Source organism: Lycorma delicatula, chromosome 1 (genome assembly GCF_047948215.1).
Source record: "Lycorma delicatula isolate Av1 chromosome 1, ASM4794821v1, whole genome shotgun sequence".
Classification (NCBI taxonomy): domain Eukaryota; kingdom Metazoa; phylum Arthropoda; class Insecta; order Hemiptera; family Fulgoridae; genus Lycorma; species Lycorma delicatula.
The window spans coordinates 348,646,075-348,659,771 of NC_134455.1; the positions used below are offsets into that span (position 1 = coordinate 348,646,075).

General features: G+C 31.9%; 1 protein-coding gene across 2 annotated transcripts in view; it reads left to right on the forward strand.

The window, feature by feature from the left end:
* The first annotated feature begins 10,622 nt into the window (after positions 1–10,622).
* The window catches only part of LOC142334448 (ATP-dependent RNA helicase DDX54), a 69,604-nt gene continuing 66,529 nt past the window's right edge, over positions 10,623–13,697 (forward strand). Inside the window, exons 1-2 of one of the 2 annotated variants that reach the window (XM_075382464.1) lie at positions 10,623–10,786; positions 11,794–11,985. In XM_075382464.1, coding sequence (XP_075238579.1) covers positions 11,794–11,985 — 192 coding nt within the window. In that variant the 5' untranslated portion in view covers positions 10,623–10,786. The remainder of the gene's footprint in view (positions 10,787–11,793; positions 11,986–13,697) is intronic. The other variant, XM_075382463.1, reaches the window with a different exon arrangement.

Here is a 13,697-nt window from a genome sequence, read left to right on the forward strand (position 1 = left end):
CTCAGCTTTGCCACATCATTTGAAGTGAATCTTCATCCAGCAAGCCATTTCTTTAAGTTTGAAAAAAGGAAGTAATTGCTGGGAGCCAAATCTGGTGAGTACAACACATATGGAAGCACTTTGAAGCAAAACACACAGAGATTTGAAAAAAACAACCCCAAGACAAGTGTGGAGACACATTATCATAGTGAAAAATCAATTTTTTTGGCTGTATACAGATGCTTAACCTGAATATCAGCCTTCATTCGGTCCAGTAGTGAAGCATAATACACCGTAGTGATGGTCCTGCCCTTTTCCAGGTAATCTATAAACACCATATCAAAAAAAAGTTGAAAATCCCAAAAAATACCCCACCCATGATTTTTTGTCAAGGTTAGTACCATTTTTGCTTTCTTTGGTGCACTTTCATCTACTCCCAACCACTGTTTCATCTTTGGCATCATATGGTCAATGCACTTTTGATCGACTATTAACAAACACAGCACCCATGGAGTTGAAAGCATTTTCTTATTGTGTAAAATATAGTGGACACAGTCTATCAACATTTTTGTGATATCAGCTGGCGAACCTTCCTTTGATAATCATTTAATATAGTATTTTGGATTTTCAGTCATAGCAGTTTTTGAGCATCTTGAGTATTTATCATATTGAATGGATGTACATTTAAATTCAGCTCCCCACATTTTTACTGTCATAAACAAAAGAGAAGAATCCTCTAAAGTGGAATCTAACTCTTTTTGTATGTCCATCAGGGTTAAACCTTCTAAAACAAAGTATTTGCTAACCGCTTGAACTTCAGTTTTAATCATTTTTCAGAAATTGTCAAAATTTGTTTCTTTATTCGATTGCCACAATCAGTTAACTAAACCCGCATATCTGAAACTTCATAGTGCACCTTCTAAAGGATCTTTTTTTACAGATATCATTTCATCTTAATTGCACCACCTCTTTTCAAGCTGAGTACTTTTCAAACAACCCTATTATGAATGCTATGTACATTAGATGACTGATTTTAATGTGGTAGTCCAATTCATCCCAAACAAATTAAGGAATATCCCAAATAATAATACTAGCAACTTCATTTATGTACGTTGTTTTAAGTCATCCACATCAACTGGAAGTTGAAAGACAAAAACATTGGCATATAAAAGACATTTATATGTCAGTGGTGAGGGATGATTCCCACATGAGGGTGAGCTCATGGCTCACTTCACAACTGAGTTCAGCACTTCTGAATTTTCACAGTTAGTAGAAAGATCCAAGTGGAAAAGGGGCAACATGACCTGTTAATGACATTAGTTAATTAGCTTGCATATGAAGCTATGACAATATCTTGAAGAATAAATTTATAAAAAAAATTATACAAATGAAATGAAGTTTGAGAGTCTTTCAGTAAGTAAACAGATAAACTTTTACAGATTGAGCACTAAGTATGTACAAATTTTAATATTTTCATTATTTTTTTTATATAATTTACCTCCTCAAAATTCCTTTTCTGTGAGCTTTATTATTCCATCAGCAAAGAATTCTTTGGGATGACCTCAGAACTACATTTGTACTATTGTTATCATTTCTTTATTATCTTGAAACTGTTTCACATAAAACAGTTTTTAGCAGATCAAAATGTGGTAGTCCAGTGGTACCAAATCAGCACTGTATCATGGATGTGGTAAAGATTTCCAAGCTTAATTTGATAATCATATATATCTTGTATTTTTGTGGCAACATGAGGGTGAGCATTAAGATGTTTAATAATCACCCCTTTTCTCTTTAGTTCACATTGTTTGAATAGCCAGATCTTTTTATAATAATTGGCTTTGTTAACATTATATTGATGTTCCAAATAATGGCAAAAAATAGAACCTTTCATATTCAGTAAGCATATTTCAAAAGGCAGTAAGCATATTTTTACTGGCAGAACGCTTCTTTTTTAATTTCTTTGTCACTGCAGTTTCAGTGTGTCCCTACACTTTATTCTGTTGTCTTTGTTCTGGTTTGTAATAATATATTCACCTCTCACTTCAGAGGTTGTGTAACTTAAGAAATATTTCACTGCACAATCAAATCAAGATTTCAGTTGAGTTAAAATAATCTTGATCTTATATGTGCTTCTGTCAGCATTTGTAGTACCCAACAAGCACATTTTTTAACAAATTGCAAGTCATTGTGGATAATCTTATGAGTATACCAGCACTAATGCTATTTTTTTTTTAAAGTAACTACTAATTGATCTGAGAATCATTTGTTTAATTTCTTAAAAATTTCTGTTGTCACCTCAATTGGCCATCTGGAACATATGCTTCATGCTTCAACCAGTTCAACAAGTTTTCAAATTTTTTTTGTCTGTTGCAACAAGGTTTATTTCAGTTGGATTAATAGGAAAAATGGTTATGCACAAACAAACATAAATACAAATACAGGCCGAATACATAACCTCCTATTTGAAGTCTGTTAAAAATGGCAGCAGAAGCATAAGACCCTTTCTCATAAGCTGCTGAAATATTGTGATAAGTTATGCAAAAATAATTCTGCTATTTGGTTTGATAGCGATAGATTTTTTCTTATTTTTTAAGAATAAGTCACTATCTTTTTTTGTAAAAATTACACATTCATAAATAGAAACACAAGGATAAGATAACATATTTAATTTTCTAAATGTCAGTGCAGATGATTAATATTTAAGGATACCAAACAATAAATCTTACCGGATATTTTTGTATATTTAAAACTTACTCTAAATTTTTGAGGCAGCCTTAAGAAATGACATTATATTTTAGACAGGCATATACGTTATGCAAAGTAGATATTTAATAATGATGACAAACATATTGTTCTGTTCAGGTGCTTCAAAGCAAAGCAGTATGGTTTGATCATCTCAAGAAAATTTGTCATCGATTAAGGCACCTGAAGATTTCACTTTATGAAAAACAGATATTTCATTGGAACCAAATTATTTAGTCAGAATATAACTTCCTGAGACCCAAGATAAAAAAATATTTTTTAGTCATTGAAACCTATGGTACTTTTAAAAGGACAAAAATTTTATATCTCTTGAGATTTTTTTTTCTATTTAGCCTCCAGAACCACAGTAAGGTATTACTTCAGAGGATGGTATGTATGAATGTGAATGAAGTGTTTTCTTGTACAGCCTCAGGTTAACCATTCCTGATATGTGTGGTTAATTGAAACCCAATCACCAAAGAACACTGGTATCCATGATCTTGTATTCAAATCCATATAAAAGTAACTGCCTTTACTAGGATTTGAACCTTAGAACTCTTGACTTCAAAATCAGCTGATTGGCGATGATGATTTCACCATTAGACCATCCCTGTGGGTTACTCCTCGAGACCTTTCTTACTTTTTTCCTGTTTAGCCTCTGGTAATTACCTTTCAGATAATACTTCAGAGGATGAATGACGATGATATGTATGAGTGTAAATTAAGCGTAGTCTTGTACAGTCTCATTTCTGAGATGTGTGGTAATTGAAACCCAACCACCAAAGAACACTGGTATCCACAATCTAGTATTCAAATCCATGTAAAAATAACTGACTACTAGCACTTGAACACTGGAACTCTCGACTTCCAAATCAGATGATTAGGGAAGACACATTCACAACTAGACCAAGCCAGTGGATTACTACTTGATACCTGGAAATGTTTTTTTCTGTATTTATCAACTACAATCAGTTTTCATTGTTAAATAGGTTATAAATATTATCAGAATTAAAAAAATAATAAATTATTTGTGAAATCCAGGTAATTTATGTTCTTTTAAAAGGATATCTAGTCTATGTGACATAACCACCATGAAAAATTATGTGCTGTTAATAGAACAGGTCTCAAGTACGTGCATGGTAAGTTTGGTTAGGTATGGTATTTATTTTTTTTAAATCACATTAGCTGTGTAAAAAGAGTTTTAATTTTTTTATTAAATTAAATGTAATGAAAAAGTTGTATTAGTTATAAAGTATGTAAAAATTGTATCAATATTAAAACTTTAGATTAATATTATAAAAAGTAATGAAGAAACATTTAAATAATAAGAAATATAAAATAATACAGTACCAATAATAATAAGTGTATTAAATGATAAATTATTTTTAAATAACCAAGTTAGAAATAGTGTGTATCATTGTGCATAAACTCCTTCATTGTTAAAGAACCACAGTTGCTTCAGAGTTGCTAGATTTAAAAGATGTATGCAAAGAATATATTTTAATGGACCATTATTACAGTTCTATTCTACTAATCTTAATTAGATTTTTTGCAATAGAAATGACTTCATGATTAATAAATTACATTAAATAGGAAGGTAATTTGCTACCTTCAAGTTAACTTGAAGAAGCTAGTTTAACCTTAGGGTTTTGCTGAATTTTTAATGGCCTTAAATCCCAAAAAATATGCAATTCTATCATTTAAGTAAGTTTTACAAATCAAAGAAATTAAATTAGTTTTAATTGTTCATTTATGCATTCTCAGCTCCCACTTCAAATAACAAATACAACATAGAAAACTCATATCTATTTAAATTTTGATTTTTCTGTCTGTGGACATATAATAATGGTTCTGGAAACAATGGCATACTGATAAATGTATTCAACAGATTCTAGCTGTGTTTCATTAAATGATTTAATAGAAAAACTGAAACTATATGATTATATTACAAAAATGTTTAAAAACTTGCTTTATAGTTTTTACTCATACTTTAATCAAATTATCATACATTGCATGAATTTAATTTGGATTTAAAACCTTGCATAGCTGTTTTACAGATTTTGCAATTTTTTACCCCAAAAAAATCCTTAATTTACTGCATCCTTAATTTACCCCTGTTCAGGGGGATGTTTGCAAAAGTAATGGTGGAATATTGTATTGTCACCCGACCTTAGTAACTCTGTAAAATTTAACAATAGGTAATGTCAGGAAGTATGTTAAATTAAGGATGCAAGATATGAGGACAAACATGAAAAAAAAAATTGAAAAAACATTGTGAGTTAATATAAAGCAAGTAAAACCTCTTTGGCTAAACTCCAAAGTTGTAAACTCGTGGGCTTGCCCACAACACAGGAAAGAAACATCCTAGAAAGTTCAAGTATGGAAAGTTCTTTTATTACTAACTATATCCCTTCTTGTAATATCCAGAGAAGTTCACCATCGGATTGGGGAGGTGGACAAATAAGAGAAACTTCTAAAGACGAATCAGAGCATCGGAATACACCCAAAAAACAAATAGTTAAAACAAAACAGTTCCACTACTTTGCGACATTAAACATTAATTCACTAATGAAAACAGGGAAACTCAAAAACCTCACAGACATACTAGAACACCAGAAAATAGTAATATTAGCATTAAAAGAAATGAGAAATACCACACAAGAACACTGAATCACAAGGGTTCAGAATCTACCAAGGAATTCCTGGCAAAAAAGTCATGAAAAATGTCCCGCAGTTTGGAACAGCTTTCATCGTCAAAAATACAATACTCGATTCAGTCATAGATTTTCAAGCGTACTCAGAGCGAATCGCAACATTATCGATAAAATCAGCAAACAAATTTTACACACTAATCAACGCACATGCACCAACAAACATTAAAAACAGGACTAACCCTAAGGAAGTGGAAAACTTCTGGAACCTATTGGACCAGATAACTACCAAAATAAACAAAAGGCATACCAAAATTCTATTGGCGATTTCAATCCACAGTTGGGAAAGGAAAAAAGATACCAAGATATCATTGGTAAATGGCCTGTACAGAAAAGAACAAACGCAAATGGCCAAAGACTGGTGGGTTACTGTAGAAATCACGACCTTTTATCTAAATTCACCAGACTACCCAGAAAAGCCAAAAGAATGAAAACCTGGAAAAGTCCCAACTGGAAACTAGGAGAGTTTCAACTCGACCATGTCTGTATGGAAAAAAATTCACACAAAGAGATCTACAATGTAAAAGTGATGAGAGGTTTGGAAGTAGACTCAGATCATTACTTAATCAAAATTAAAATCAAAATGACACCACGGAGAAAATCTGCAAGGGACAAAAGATTTTAAAAGCAATATGACCAGAATAAAATTACAGGAAATGTCACATACACCGAAAAAACAGACCAACTAGGGACTGAAAACAAACTAGAAGCCCTGGTGGAAAAACTAAAAGAAATAGCATCAGATAAATCAAAACTAAAAGAAATAGCATCAATTGCACCGCCAGATAAAAAAGGAAACACCAGTGGTGGAACATTATCTGTGATCAAGCACTGGCAAACAGACACAAGGCTTGGTTGATCTTCCAATCAAGAAGAGGACCAATGGACAGAAGAGAACCAACAAAAACTAAGAATGCAAAGAAAACTTGCACAAAAAATAATCCAAAATCAAAAGAGGGAGTATCACAAGAAATTAGTAGAACAGATTGAGGAAGACTTCCATAAAAATAATACAAGACAATATTACAAAAACATTAAACTGAAGAACACTACATTTAATGCCCCAACACTAATGTTAAGAAATTCAGAAGGAAATCTGGCACACACTGATAAAGAAAATGCCAACATCATGAGAGAAAGCTTTAGAAAACTTCTGAATTGTGAAGAACCAAAAGAACTTCTGGAAATAAACACAAATACCCAGATTAAAACACCAAGAGAAAACATCCTTCCACCAACATTAGCAGAAGTAAAGATAGCTCTGAAGCAAATGAAAAACAACAAAGCAAGTGGAGAAAATTTCCTGACTGCAGAATTATGGAAGAACGCATCAGAAAAAGTACACAGAAATCTCCACAGAAATCTCTTGGGGGAAAACATCACGCACAACCTCCAAGAAAATCCAAACTGGAATGAAAGAATAAATAAACTCATCAAAGCCACAATAAAAACACAAAACATCTATAACAAAAAATGCATGTCCATAAACACAAAAATAAGACATTATAACTCAGTTATCCAACCAGAAATACTTTACGGATGCGAAACCATATTTGGACCGTACCAGACAAGGTTTACCGACAAACTGGAAAAGATTGAAAAACAGATTCTACGACGATGCATCGGGAAAAACATTAAAAAAGACGGGATTTGGAGAATTATTCCAAACGAAGAGATTTACAAAACTATCATCCCGATAACTAATAAATTTAGAAAGAAGAGAATTTCCTTTCTAGGACATATTTTCAGAATGGAAGAGACCAGACTTATCAGACGGATAATCAAACTTTTCTGGAACAAGAAAAGCAGACCGAACTGGTTATACGAAGTACAGAAAGACATGGAGGAATTAGACATAACCCGTGAAAACCTAAAAACGAAAACTGGAAACTATGAGAAATTAAAAAATAAAGAAACAAGATTCCTATCAAAACCCAAGAAAACAATAAGCCGGGTGTACTCTGAACAAGAAAGGGCAAGAAGATCTGAAACCCTTAGAAATTACTGGCAAAAAAGAAAAGCTGAAAAACAACAAATCAGCAAGAAAAGAAAGAACTTGCCAAAAAAAAATGAACTAAAGTGATCCATTATGGTCTTAAAAATAAAAAAAAGCAATAAAAATACAATAATTAAATATTAATTAGGTTGTTCATGGAATTTTAAATAGCAATTATGTTCAGCTGTTAAGTATAAATACACATTGCACTTGAGGCATTTAACAGATGTTTTCATTGAACAATTTGCTGTATACCTCCTGTTACAATAGGACCTGCATTCTTCTAATAATTGAAGATAAGGGCAAGCCATTTTTCTCTGACTTTCTGCAGAATTTGCTTCTTCTTCCTTTGATTCCTGCATAGTTTCTTCTATATCATTCTCTTTGATAAGTTTTTCCCCATATTCTATTTTACATGAGCACAGTTGTACAATATTTTTTTTGTGGAATGTTTTTCTTATTCATCTTACTCAGTACTGAAGCCATGAATTAGATATTGCCAAGTCTAACTTGTGGAGTATCACTCGGTCCATTTTTTGGTCTGATTGCGAGGACAGAAGGATAGTGCGCATTCAGCTAAATCAACTCCATAAACATTTTTATTGTAAGACTTTATTACTTAGGCTGTTTAATCAATTTAAATTTATTGTCAGTTTTTGATCATCTTTTAACTTTACACAATGGGGAGTCAGATTTGTGGGTGAAGAGTATTGTAACTGGTTTATTATTATTAAATCATTTTGTTACTGCTAACATTCCATCATTACTTACTTTGATATCATAGCTTCCTCTTCCCTTATGCTTTAAATTACTGTCAGATTCAAGTGATATCTGTTTTGAAATACATTTGTTCATAATAGTACCAGTGCACCTAATGCCACAAAGTAGTAATTGTTCAGCCAGTTTAACATTTGAAAAGTACTGATCGAAATATAATATAAGGCCAGACACTAATCAGCGAGACAGATGTAAAACTGCAGCTGTCCCGAGACCAAACCCCTGTTTGATTTCTTCAGGAAAGATAAGTGGACCTTGATATATAGTAAAATTATAAATGATTCCATTTGGGTTGCTTGAACAAAAACTTTCAGCCCAACAGGATTAGGTTTATCTGGCACGAATTGTTTCATACCACAAGTTCCACTGAAGGGTATAATCACTTCATACACAACTCTTGATTTTTAATTTGTTTCATGCAAGCACACTTTATTTTATCTAACAGTGATCATCATGTGTCATGGATATGAAAATCTAGCAAAATGAAGTTTGGAATGATGTTGTCTTCTTCATTATCTGAAAATTCTTCAATATCTGATAAATCAAAGTCCTCTAATAATATTCTGTTTATTTCTTCATCATTTGATAGAACAAACAAAAAGAAAGACAATAAATTACATAATAAAATCATAATGCAAATACAGTATATCCAAACAATTACTTTATTTTTCAATAAAACCATGGAAAGCCAGAAATTAAAACTAGAACGTTACTAATTTGCTTAATTGTTATATGAATGCATTAACTTAACTGAGGCCCAATGTTTTTTTTAAAGGATATGATTTTATAAGCATTTGTATAACTGGAACCTATTGGACTTTGAAAAGAACATATGTTTTTAACCTCAAATACACATGATATGAATATTGTAAAAACATGATTAGTTGGATACATTCACATATTAATGAAAATGTTAGGTATGAAAATAGAATAATTTAACCGTCCTTGAAGAGCACAGTGTTTCTAAGTAGTGGGACACCATCTTAATTGTTTATTATTAGCAACACTGTGATTGCATAAAAGACTATCAGTGGCCACTCCACTCATCAAAAGCATTGTGAAGAACAGTGCTACCATCTACACATCAAAGTATGTACTACTTCAAAAGGAAGGAATATTTAAATAGTTATTTTAAAAGGATACTAGGTCTTAATGACTACAATAACATATCAATTTTCAGGACTCAATACAGTAAATATATCAGTACTTTTAAAAAGACTGCAGGTCTCAGGAGGATAAGGATATTACATTTGTGTGTGCTGAATTATGAAATTTTTGCTGAAGTTACATGAATGGTGTAACTCGAGTGAAAGTAGTATCTGACAAATAATTTCAGCAGTTGTAATAAATAACTTAGGTTCTAAATAAGGTATATTCCAAATTTCATCAAATACAGAGGTGAGTTCATAACTGTATACAGCTACCATAAGTACCCTTTGTTCTAGTTAGGTAAATGATCAATGTTGACACAATTGTACCATGGTAGTGCTACATCCAGTTCCAGCACCAAAATTATACTAACTATGGTTAGTATATAAAGACTTTTGTTTCTTCTGGATGTGAGTGGCCATCATACTGGAGTTTTCTGGATGTTAAGTTTAAATTACGATTATGTCTCAGAAGTTTTTGGTCCTACATCAGGCAAGATTTATGTAATAACAGCAATTTTATATAAATAGTGTTAGGGTAAATGCTTTTGTGAAGTAGTTTGATAAACCATTTTAAAAAAAAAATTATTACATGTAAATAATCAATGGATGAAACCATCATACATCATAATCTTGATGAAAATCGATCATAACAAAAGAGAATAAACAAGATATGTTATTAGATTTTCACAAAATTTATTTATAAAATCACAGCATAAAAATCAAACAACATATTTTGTTTATTTTCTTTTGCTTTTCTTTTTTATTTATTATTTGTATATATTTTTTTGTTTATTTTCTTTTACCTAAACAGGGGGATCCTGCCTCTGAGAATAATAATGATAAATAAAAATTACAGCCTGAAAGCTCTCTTTCTCCAACAATTTCCTCGTTCTTAACATAGAAGCACTTATTCCCTTCATTCACCCCAAGAAGGTTAGGGTCTCTATCTATGGCTTTAACCTTCCCTGAGATAACACAAATGTATCCTGAAGATTTGAAGCAATCCGGTAGGTTGGTTCTCGCATGGTACTCTGATACCTCCCTCTTAATCACACGATTGTTTCGAAAATATCAACTTTGGCGCAAAGTGCCGGTTGGTGTCATCAGGTCATTTTTAGACGTTTATGAGAGTAACATTTATTTTTTCGTGATTTCGTATTTGGCTTATGCATACACAAATTTAATTTTTTTAACAGTATAGATCGCATATAGAAATGGTCTACAAAGTATCTGTTCAAATCGAACCGTTCATTATAGAACTTGATCTCTGAGGAATGTTGACCATGTGTTTGAGCGAGGTTAATATTTTTAAAATTTTATTCAGATTAGATAATAGAAGTTTTTGATGATATGATGAAATAATACATATTTTGTGAAGTTATTTAATTTTTCTTGAACTTTGAATCGAACGGTTTTATTACGGTTACAATGTGAGTATTTTATTTATTAACAAATGCAGATCCTAGCCATTATTCCTTACAATTTAGGAAGGAATCTTAAGGACAACGGTCTTTAAAGATTTTTGGTGTTTGGAAGTGTAGATTACTTTGTTTTTAATTAAACAATTGTTTGATTAATTGTGTGATTACTGATGTTGATTCATGAGTACGTAGTTTTTGTGTACATATATACGTTTACCCTACTCAATGTCATCATCTCTTAGAATGTTATATCTTAAACTTATCTATATTGAATTCACGAGAAGTTTCATGTTGTTTGCCACATATTAGTCACATATATTTTTAACTCTCTTAATGACATAATTGTCCTAATTTCATCATTAAGGAAGTTGAAAATTTAGTTATGTTAAGTTTAACCTAATAAAAGTTACGAAATTTTTGGGGAGGGTACTGTGTAACAAACGAGGGACGTAACTCGTGTGAAAGCCATTTCCGACCGAAAAATTTCAATTGTAACGAATTACCTACGTCCTAAATAAGGTGTAGTCCAAATTTCATCAAAATGGGAAGTGTGTCCCTAATTGTAAACATTTATCTTTAAGGTTAAATACCAACTGCATTTTAATGGGTTTACATACCAGTGTGTAGCAATATCTTCATTTCAGTAGAAAAGGCAACTGATAATCACCTTACTTGACACTTTTCTTAATAACCATTGTATAGGACGCTTTTTATTTTTGGTAGGAACTTGCTATGTCACTTACAACAATTATGGTTATGGTATTTAATTTACATAATACAAAACATATAATTTGTTATTTTATATTGAAATTTAATGTGCATTTATAATTTGTAGAATGGTTAAATTGTATATATGAAATCCCACCAAAAATTGTTTTAAAAAAAAATTACACTTTTTGTTTTTTACTTTGTGATGTATTTTATATATATATATATGTATGTGTGTGCGCGTGTTTTTTTTTAAAATATGACTCAATCAATTCTTGTGTGTCATATTTATTTTTAATAACTTGCAGATGGCACAGATTACTGGTAGCAGTGACATTGGTTTTGGTGATGAGGAATCTGAAAACGACCAGTTTCCAAATGCAAACAAAACAAAAAATCTAAAAAAGTTAGGAGGATTTCATACATTTGGTCTTAGTTTACCTCTAATTAAAGGTATTCAGAAGAAAGGCTACAAAACACCTACACCTATTCAAAGAAAGGTATATATTTAAATGTTAAAAGGTGAATCTGATTTTGTATGTGTGTGTATAATGATTTCTATTCTGTGTCCACATCATTATTTATAACATTACAACAGGGTACCACTTTACTCCTTGAGGATATGAGTTCATATTCTCAGGCCAGATGATTCTTATTATGTAAAGTGAATTTGGTTGAAATGTGTACAATATTTTGCATGTTGAAAATTTCATTAAAAAATTGAACAAAATCATTTTCTGTAAAAGAAAATTTTTTAATTTTATTTTAAATAAGTTGGTGGGATGATGTGCTAAATGGTTTGGAAATTTATCGAAATTGGCAATAAAAAGATTATAAGGCTCTTTCTTACAAGTAAAAATTTTGTGTTGAATTAACTTGAAAGTAGTTTTGATGTCTGGTTTGACAGAGATGATACTTATTTGACTATTCCTATCAAAATAATCACTTAAATAATTCACAACTCTGTCTATTTATAATTTTATGAATAATCTTTTTATTTTGATCAGTATTTAAAAATACCTTATATTTGAGGAACGAGCAGGAACCCTCTCTATGAAACAAACACATATTTGTAAGACAACTTTTTTTTATTGATTAAAAGACTACATATTTTTATCTATTTTTCGACATAATCACCAAGTTTTTCTAAACACTTTCATATCTTATGACAATTTTTTCAATTCCACATAAAAATTATTTCCAATTTCCTTCAATCATTTAAGGACTGCTTCCTTCAGTTCCTCATCATTAGCAAAATGCTCCCTCCCAGGTCTCGCTTGAGAGGACCAAACAGGTGGTAGTCGCAGGGTGCTAGGTTAGGGCTGTAAGGTGGATGAGACCACACTTCCCACTTGAATTTTTGCAGTAACTCCTTTGTCACATGCGCTGAATGGAGGAGTAGCATTTTCGTGAAGAAAAACGACCCCATCACTTAATCTTCTGGGTTTTCGATGTATAATGGTTTTATGCAATTTTTTCAAGTCTCACAATAAGATTCGGCATCGATTGTTGTTTTTCGGGGCCTAAATTCACTATAAACAACTCCCTCAGAATCGAAAAATACTGTCAGCGTAACCTTTCGAACATACAGGGATGTTTTCACTTTTTTGGGTACGGTGAATTTTTGTGTCTCCATTCATGTGATGTTGCTTAGTCTCAGAAGTGTAATGAAGCACCCAGCTCTCATCCCCTGTGATGATTTGTTCCATACACTTTGGACCAGTTCTGGAATAATGTTGAAGAAAAGAAAGAGCAGACGCAAACTATTGATGTTTGTGGTTGTCGGTCAACAGATGTGGCATCCATCGTGCACACATATTACGGTAACCAAGTTGATCATGAATAATCACAAACACATTACCATAACTGATGCTACGTTCACGTGCAATCTCTCTAATTTTGATGTGCCAGTTACTCAAGATCATTTCATTCACGTGTTCTGTGTTACCTGTTGTGTTTGCAGTTGAAGGATGCCCAGCATGCAGTTAGTCACTCACATTTGTTCTGTTTCTGAACATTTGGCACCATTTTATGATTATGGGGTGTGAGATTGCATTCTCACCATATACCTCAACAACTTGGCGATTAATTTCATCACAATTGTAACTTTTTGCCTACAAAAATCAGACTACTGAACGCACTTCTATGCTGGACAAAACCTGTAGAGGACATGGCATACTGACAGTGACACAACACATGTACTGAATGTTAT